This window comes from Malus sylvestris, chromosome 15, assembly GCF_916048215.2.
Source record: "Malus sylvestris chromosome 15, drMalSylv7.2, whole genome shotgun sequence".
Lineage (NCBI taxonomy): Eukaryota > Viridiplantae > Streptophyta > Magnoliopsida > Rosales > Rosaceae > Malus > Malus sylvestris.
In genome coordinates this window covers 15264673-15274032 of record NC_062274.1, presented here as the reverse complement: position 1 = coordinate 15274032, position 9360 = coordinate 15264673, and the positions used below count along the sequence as shown (strand labels likewise).

Below are 9360 nucleotides of genomic sequence, written 5' to 3'. Positions count from 1 at the left end.
AGATGAAATTGATGTGTTTGAAACATAGAAAGCTAAACTGGCATCTCGTTAAAGGCTTAAAAGCATAAATATTATTAGTGATAAAATCTTTATATGTCATTACTGCTTGGAAAGTCTTTCCTAGTCAAAATTCTATCAAAGAACGCACGCGACGCTGAATCAAAGTGGCACATATGGAAAACCAAATGAAAAAATTGTAGTAATGGTTTCTCAACTTTAACCCACCTAAAGAAATGGTTTTCAACTTTAACCCAATTTGAACACTGGTCCCTCAATTTTAACCCAATTGTAGCAATGGTCCTTCCATCATGATTAGGAGTTTTTTCTAATATGATCTAAGATTATTCATTTACTTCAAATATTTGACTTTCATTTTTTCAATTCACGCATATTACATTTTGTTTGTATCATACTTGACCAATCTCGAAACTACCGAGCACCGGTCAACGTTATACCATCAAGGACCTAGAAGAGTTTCCCTCCAACCAGGAGACCAATCACAGCGCGACACATGTCAACATCGAAAGCAAATCATAGCGCGGCACATGTCAACATCGGAAGCCAATCACAACACGACACGTGTCAATGTCAAAACAAAGCTAGAAACACTCTTCTATAAAATGAGATTATTCTCCCACAATATTTCCTAATGTCATTTGTACTAAATCATTCACTAGTACTCATTAACGGAGAGCTTGAACTATGTACTTGTGTAAACCCTTCACAATTAATGAGAGCTCATCTACTCCGTGGACGTAGCAAATCTGGGTGAACCACGTACATATTATGTTTGCTTCCCTATCTTTATCCATTTACATATTTATCCATACTAGTGATCGGAGCAATCTAGCGAAGGTCACAAACTTGACATTTTCTATTGTACCAAAGTCCTCACTGATTTTATGCATCAACATTTGGCGCCGTCTGTGGGAACGAAACTTATTCCCACTCTCTTCAGCTTTGTTAAGCTGGTTTCCACCATATGTACACTTTCTTTTGATCAGGCATCCATTTCCAACATGAGGAGCAAAAGAAGTCATAACACACAGAATGACACCCCTCTTGCACCTGGTGCGAAGCAATGAAAGAAGGAACAAAAGAAGTTTGCTCTTCAAGCTAAAGTCGATGAGTTGGAGGCTCAGAACAACAAAATAGCGATAAAGAATAAGATCTTCCAAAAGCAGTATGAGAAGGTCTTTGAGATGTTCCATGATGCTAGATATACTAAAACACACGAGCTCATCACCCTTGTGGAAGTCAACCATTAATTGGGTGCCCCCCAACACGGAGGGTCATTTGCACTCGACATGGGTATTCCTGTTGAGGAGCGAGCTACTCATCGAAATGGCGACCAACATAAGACTTCTCTCAACCCAGCTGCTTCGACCCGAAGCAGAAAGAGTGGAGGAATACACCTCCTTACATAATGAGTGAAAGGATCGAAAACCGTCTTTCGCAACTGTCAAGACTTCCTAAAGCAACGTCGAGATAATCTCATCCATGTAAGCTCAAAGATCAATGACCCAAGGGTCTCTGAAAGACTCGATCCCCTCCTATGTCCCAGGCCGGCTACCAATTTGGGGAAGGGGCAAAAAGTCCTAGAGAAACACGAAGGTATAGGGGACTCAGAGATGTTTCGACAGACATACCTTGGAAGTCAGTACAGCGAGTCCAGGGAAAAATCACATGCTCTTGATCAAACCTTCATACTTCCAAGTAGAGATGGAGATTTACGAAAGAAAACTCTAGTGGTACATGACTCTACTCAGGACCCTCTTGTCCTACAGCTCCTTAAGGAAGTAAACAAGTTGAAGGCCGAACGACAAGCTGAGATACCTGATTGGAACCAACCTAGGCATGACCCTCTTACAAGGAGGATCCTCGACACCCCTTCCAAGCAAAGACAAAACAGAAGCTTCGCTTGCAATTCTATACTGTAAATGAGGACCTGATTGAACATCTTAACCTCTTTGAGTTCACCATGGCATACCGGATGCACACCGACGAAGAGCGATGTCTTCTCTTCCTCTCCACCATCTCTGGTGGAGCTCTAAACTGGTATTGCCATCTTCCACCTGAGACGGTAGACTCATTTGAGGAATTGAGGAAACTGTTTGTTTCTCAACACATTTTCCAGACCGATCGCTTGCACTCTGCGGATGACTTGTACACTATTCGCCAGAAGTCAGACGAGTCATTACGTATGTATGCTAGCCGCTTCAGCCATGAATATTCCTGTTGTGCCGAGGTAGATGACAAGACTGCCCTCAAAGCTTTCACGGCAGGCCTACGTGACTGTTTCTTTAAGTACATGATCAATGCCAACACTTTGAAGACTTACTCTGAGGTGATGGCGTAGGCTTATAATCATGCCTCCGCCGAGGCAATGACATACCAAGAGAAACCCCCAACAACCATCCCCTATCAGTAAGTGGGGGGTGGAAGCCAGACCCACCCAAATAAGAAGACCTCAACCTTCCAAACACTGCAGCGGTGCCTCCCCCTGCCTTACTTAATACTTTGCCAAGTCAACAGACATATCAATCTCAAGGTAAAGGGAAAGATTTCCATCCTCACCAGTCTCATTTTAGTAAAAGGAGTAAGGGACATTACCACTATAACCAAGGGTATTGCCACGATAATCCCTGACCCCAGGCAGTCAACACAGTGGGTCAAGCACATGTCAAGATAGGCCCTACCTCGAGGTATGAGGCATACACACCTTTGAATGCCACATATGTGGCCATTTACCCCAACATAGCACATCTGCTACCGAAGCCAAAGCCGAGGCACCCAGATTACAAGCCCACGAAAAACAGGGGCACGTTTTGCTGCTACCACGAGCATAACGGCCATGACGGTGATAAGTGTATCACCTTTCGTGATCATATTGAAGCTTTGGCACATGAAGGAAAATTGATCAATTCCTCTTTCACCCTCCAAGGGGTAACCGTAACCAACACCAAGTGAACGTGATAAATTCCATAAGTGGTGGCACACCTATATCTAAATCTTCCAATAGGGCCATGAAAAATAATGAACAAGCTTTAAGGTCTGGCCACCAAGTGTTTCACGTGGAAGACATTAGGGGAGGCAAGTATCAAAAGCCTAACTGGGATCCAATATGTTTCTACCCTGAGGAAGAAAGAGGTATCATCTACCCTCACAACGACCCACTGATCGTGGAAGCTCACATAGCCAATTTTGAAGTGCGACGAATCATGGTAGACAAGGGGCTTCGGTCAATATCATGTTTGCTGAAGCTTTCAGGGTACTTAATGTAGCTGAACACTTGCTCGATCGCTCAATTTCTCCTCTGATAAGCTTCTCCGGTGATATCGTGCAACCTTTGGGGAGCATACACTTACCTTTTACCATTGGTACAGGCCCTTACACAGATTCCATTACCACTAACTTCCTGGTGGTTGATTGCCCAACAACATACAATGTCATATTCGGATGCACAGGCATCAATGATCTCAAGTCCATGGTATCCACACATATGTTGTTGATGAAATTTCCAACCTCTTATGGCAATGGTTACATCAGAGGAGATCAACTTAGTGCACGATCATGTTACAACACTTCGGTCAAGCAAAAACACATGTATGTGCCCAAGGAAACCCTTTCTATACATGACCAAGTCATAAAGACCAGCCCAGACGAAGCCAATTTGGATCTTCATGGTGGCAACAGTCAACCCGACAATCCTCGAGATGACTCTTTCACCCAGTAAGCACAACCCGCTGAAGAGTTGGAGAATGTCTCTATCTCAAAAGATTATCCGGATCGCATGGTGAAGATTGGCACCACCTTGTCACCACCCATTCAGTTGGCATTGATCTCTTTTTTGCAAGAGAACACTAAGGTCTTTGCTTGGTCATACGAGGACATGCCAGACATCTATCCTGATATCATCTGTCATCACTTAAGTATTGACCCCAAGACCAAGCCAGTGAGACAGAAGCGAAAATCTTATTACGATGAACGGTACGAGGCAATGAAGGCAGAAGTTGAAAAACTCAAAGGCATAGGCTTCATCCGTGAAGTCAATTATCCAACGTGGGTAGTAAATGTTGTCCTTGTTAAGAAGAATCCGACCAAGAAAAGTCTCATGCTCCAAAAGGTCTTGTGGAGAATGTGTGTTGATTACACCTACCTAAACAAATGATGCCTGAATGATACCTTTCCTCTTCCTCTCATAGACAGACTTATAGACTCTACGGCAGAGTGTGAACTCTTGAGCTTCATGGATACTTACTCAGGATACAACCAAATCCTCATGAACCCTCCTGACTAAGAACACACAGCCTTCACTACCGACAGGGGACTATATTGCTATAAAGTCATGCCCTTTGGCCTAAAGAATGCAGGAGCGACTTATCAGAAACTGGTCAATTCAATGTTCACTAAACAGATTAGGAAGAACATGGAAGTTTACGTTGATGATATGTTAGTCAAGAGCAAACATGCTGACCAACACATCACCAACCTATCTGAAACTTTCACCATTCTGAAGAGGTATCGAATGAGGTTGAACCCCAACAAATGTGCCTTCGACGTAGGCTCTAGCAAATTCTTATTTAAGCTCTCTGTCTTCGACAAAATGAGTGAAAACCTGAATCCCAAGAAAGATGATCGTTTAGAAACTGAAGGAAAAATGCTTCTATACAACATTTGAAAATAAACTTCTTATGTTATAAACAATGACCTACCTAATCATATAGTTGCTCACACTAGACACGGTATGTGGATGCATGAAAATGCATCTTGCTTTATGAGCTGTTCTATTAGATATAATATAATCTCCACCCCTGTCAATTGTGGCATTAGAGCCCAAACGAACAAAGTAACACTTCACAGGTGATGAAGTTGGGTTTTTCTTCTTCTCTTTGTTACCACCATCTTTGAACACTGATTCATAACCATATTACGAAAGACAAACAACGATCAATTGTACTAGAATTCTCAACACACTGAATAAAACGAATGCATATTAAAACTTCACCAGGAATAAGGGGTCTAAATAACATAAAAAGCAGTTTCTGGACATAAATCCTAAGTCTAAACCATGGGATCATTCTCATCCTAAGTCTAAACCATGGGACGTAAATCAACTATGATGATTTAACAAACGTTTTTTTTTTTTACTCAAGCATTGCAATTTGGGAGCAACCTCTCCATAAATGGGGGTAAGGCTAGCCGACATTCACCTCTCCCAGACCCTGCGTAAAGCGGGAGCCTTGTGCACTGGGTACGACGACTCAAGCGTTGCAATAAGCTCACAATTGTATTTAAGGCAACTACACTTATGAGCCCAATCAGGAAAAGTGCACGAAAGAAATAAGTGGTTAAGGAAGTAAAAACATCTTCAAAATTGTGAATTCAAAATTTACCATAAGAAGGTATTAAAGGCATACCAAAGAAACAATATCGGCGCAAACCAACAAGAATCCCTTCTCTTGCGACCTTGCTATAATTAACATAAAGGCCCATTTTCTTCCCGGGATCTTTGTCATTCACCGCATCAGCAAATTTCACCATTAAAGTGCTGTCATCTCCTAAAATTTTCTGTAAGAGAGTTCTTTTTGTGGTGTGTTGATAGGGGCCCTGAAGAAAATAACAGTGTATCACTTATTCAGCGTCAGCAAAGTAAGTGGTCACCATTGCCAACGGAAACATAAAAGTACTGCCATTAGATTAAATTGAATCAATAGGATCCAGTGGAAATTGGTTAATTGATAGTATACATACTAGGTTTCCCATGTCTAAATCAAAACAAGCAATAAAAAGCAAACGCATTTTCCAGAAAGGAACTACAAACAGCTGATTACCCATTTTCAGTGGGAGCTTTATCCTTGAAGAAATGAAACAAAATCACCGGAACTCTAAGCTGTTATGACAAGAAAGTTTCCTCCGGTTTATTGCAGAAATAAGTTGCTACCAAATGATCACACATGAAATCCAATCTAAGATGTTAAAATTTTCAATTACTTATAGATGGGTAAGATTCGAACTTGAAATACAAGCCCTAACCAGAAGACCTGATTCCTTCAGTACCCACAGGCGTAGATTATTGGTATCGTGTACCGGTACCACATTTCGTTATTGGATCTTACACTATGATTACCTATACTACAGGTTCTTTAAGTAACCTATCAACTTTCTCCTTGTGGACATACAATTATACATGTGCAAGCATGGAGACACATGTTTGTGGGCGATCACACATATACTGGGGGTAGGAGTAAAAACCTTGAATTTGTAGCTCCCATCCACAGCGACTTCACAATGGTAGACGTATGCTTGTCGAGAATCCCAATCCAAAGTCTACATCCCACCGAAAACATGAAAGGGGCATTAGGGCATTAGGCATATATACTAAAAATAATGGATATAAGGTTGGCTGATGCCAGTACTAAAGAAGCCAGTGGCAGTGGCAGTGAAAATTTTGGGATGCCAGTGGCAGTGAGCAGAGTTAAAATTCCAATTTTCTTTACAGGAATTTGAAAAACAAGTAGGCCAAGAGTGAAAACGAACCAGCAAAGATTATGGTAATTCACTAATTTAAAGATAAACCAGCCTTGAGAGTGATACTCACCCATTGTCGGTCTTCCTTTCGAGTATATTTGCTATCCAAAACGTCCCAAACTGTGTTCTCAAACTGCTGCATCGGCATACCTTTCCAACTCCTAATAGTTTCTGGCGCTATAACATTTTCTAACTTCTCTCTGAAAAAAAATACGTACACAAACAAAGATGCACAAAAGCAAGTAAGTACACGGTTTAATAGAGTGGAAATGCACAAGTAGAACCAAATAAGGCAGAGTCTAACTTTCGCATACCCTCCGGCGTAATTTAATATTAGAAACTGTTTCCTGAATTCAAGCTCGCCTAGAGCTTCCAATTGTGCCCGCCCATCGTGTCCGGGTTGGTCCGCGGACCGATTAGTGAGAGCCTCACCTGCACCAACACACACTCAAGACTCTAACAGATACGTGGGTTCTCTATTGTTTGGGCCAGCAATAACAAAAACGGCTAAAAAATATATAGTTATCAGTTATCACAAAAAAAACAAAAAACAGTTGATCACCATGAATGCAAAGCCTGAAACCGAGAAAGTGAAAAATGTGTGACCTTGAAAAGGTCGATCCGGAGTGAGAGACGTGGAAGGAGCAGCAGAAGAGGGGGCTTGAAAAAGAGAAGTACTGGCAGCTTTTGAAGGAGAAAGCGAGTGATAGGAGGAATAAAGTGGCCTCACCCCTCTTCCACGGTCCCCAAGGTGCTCTGTATAGAACCAAAAATGGGTTCACAAACAATTATTTATTTAAAAGAAAAGCAACGACGTTGATCAATCAGAAATGAAACAACCATGAAAGAATTTGAAGTAAAATCCGACCTTGATGAGCAGATGTATTATGCGGAGCAGATGATGGGACTTGGAAAAGAGAAGTTCGAGCAGATTTGGATGGAGTTGTTGACAAACAGGAATACAGTTCCCTCTGTCCTCCACTAGTATTCCCTGCAAATCACATAGAGAGTGTCATTATTTCAAAGAGACGGTCAATTACTTATCGTAACGGTCCACTACTTATCGTAACGGTCCACTACTAATGATAACAGTTCACTGCTAATCACACCGATATTGTCCTAACTTGCATCTATTTTCTATAACAAACGAGGGGTGTATCATAAAAGACATCAGCGTTATTAGAAGCCATTCTTATATATTGTAATTCCTTTTATCAATTGACAATTTTCCGACGTGGGATTCTTGCATTCTTCGACAAAAAGATCAGAGATCGGTTTCGAAAATAATCAGCAAAGAAAACCCATCACTAGTTAATCAAAACAAAACAACCCATGAAGTAAAAATCTGACCTTGACGACCAGGAGTGATGGAGGAAGCAGAAGACGGGCTGTGAAGAAGACAAGAAGCAGCGGGGGCAGACTTAGAAGGGGAAAGGGAAGGAGAAGGAGAAGGAGAATGAGGTGCACATTGGTATTTTTCTTGGCGGAGCATGAACCCGATGTATCCACTGAGGGTTCTGATCTTTGTTTTCGTGTTGTAAATTTCACCGAGGAGTTCGAGTGCCTTCTCCTCGCCCAGCAAACCCAGCTTCCTTCTCAACTCGGCGTCAGGCTGCGGCTGCTCTTTTTCCTCGCATATGGTGTTCAGTTTTTGCTGCACCTTCGGCGGCAGCGGCACGTGCAGTTGCGGTTGTGGGCAGTCGGCGTCGGCCAGCGCAACTGTGGCGCTGGCGGTGGTGTTGCGTTGGGGTAAGTTGAGAGATGAAAGAATGGGAGTTGAGAAGATGGGGTCATCGAAATCAACATCCGCGAACTCTGTGTTACTGACTTTGCAGTTGTTCTGATGATGGTGGTGATCCATTGAGTTTGTCAAGCTTGCTTCTTTTTGGTGGGAGATGAAGATTTCGTCACTAATAATTGGAGCAAGCAAATACTACGGCACTAATGCTGCTTTGGGCTTTTGATTGATTTTGTGGACGTTGAATTGAGGACAAAGTCTTGACGTGCCCTTTACCATGGGTTACTGGTATTCTTTTTAATTGTGAATGAAAGTTTAATTTTTATCAAAGATGAATTTTAACTATATTATTATTAGTTCATTATAAGATTAAAATCATTTTGCAAAGAAAATGTTAAAAATATCACATAGACATATAACTATAACAAATAACGTATCATTTATTCCTATCGAAATATCAAAGATGATATGAAAAATATGGCTAAAGCTAACATAGACAAAGAAATATCAAATTTGAAGCTGCTTTCAAATTTGATTTTTACTATTTTTAAAAACATTCCACTTGTCTTATCTTAAATGCTAGTATATTTAAATATTATTTTATTATATATTTTTTTTTAAATATAAATAAATAAATAATTTTTAACATATAAAATATTGATAATATCTTAAATTATTAAGTGAGCCATCAAATTTAAATTTAATATTTTAAATTTGACGTATTTTTATAAATGCTCTAACCTCGTAAATAAAAAAACGGAAGAGGACAAGGAGGAGGATCCTGTTGGAATCGGACCAGATTTTAATGGAGATACTTTCCACTTGAAATTATAAAGGTTAGGAAAGGACTCTGACTGACTGACTGTCACTGACAGTAGGTCACTGTCCTCTGGCAAAACCAATTTTTTTCGAAGGCAGATTCTCTGTCCTCTCACTTTCGTTCCTTCATATTTGTGTGGTCACGGTTAAGTCATATCAACATTTTATATTATTATTTATTTTTATCTTATTATCTCTATAAAAAATAATAATATAAAATGTTAACATGGTTTAACCGTGACCACACAAAACAGTAGGGTACGGAAAGTGGA

General features: G+C 40.7%; 1 protein-coding gene across 5 annotated transcripts; it reads right to left on the bottom strand.

Moving 5' to 3' along the window:
- Window positions 1-727: 727 nt before the first annotated feature.
- LOC126601562 (probable RNA-dependent RNA polymerase 3) lies at window positions 728-8534 on the bottom strand. Of its 5 annotated transcripts, XM_050268285.1 has the most exons (9): window positions 7882-8534; window positions 7400-7522; window positions 7138-7287; window positions 6846-6963; window positions 6602-6731; window positions 6256-6330; window positions 5421-5610; window positions 4716-4914; window positions 728-4618 (listed from the first exon to the last, which is right to left on the bottom strand). In XM_050268285.1, the coding sequence occupies exons 1-9, from the start codon at window positions 8390-8392 to the stop codon at window positions 4438-4440; spliced, it is 1677 nt and encodes a 558-aa protein (XP_050124242.1). In that variant the 5' UTR covers window positions 8393-8534; the 3' UTR covers window positions 728-4437. The 5 variants fall into 5 exon arrangements, with proteins under 5 accessions (XP_050124242.1, XP_050124245.1, XP_050124243.1 ...); XM_050268288.1 differs by lacking the exon at window positions 4716-4914; XM_050268286.1 differs by lacking the exon at window positions 7138-7287.
- Between the last annotated feature and the right edge of the window lie 826 nt (window positions 8535-9360).

Coding starts and splice junctions, on each gene's coding strand:
- LOC126601562 (XM_050268285.1), bottom strand. CDS start 8,392: ATGGATCACCACCATCATCAGAACAACTGCAAAGTCAGTAACACAGAG. Junction 5,611..6,255: donor ATGGGAGCTACAAATTCAAG/GTTTTTACTCCT, acceptor TATTTTCTTCAG/GGCCCCTATCAACACACCAC. Junction 4,619..4,715: donor GTGAGCAACTATATGATTAG/GTAGGTCATTGT, acceptor CTTGGGATTCAG/GTTTTCACTCATTTTGTCGA.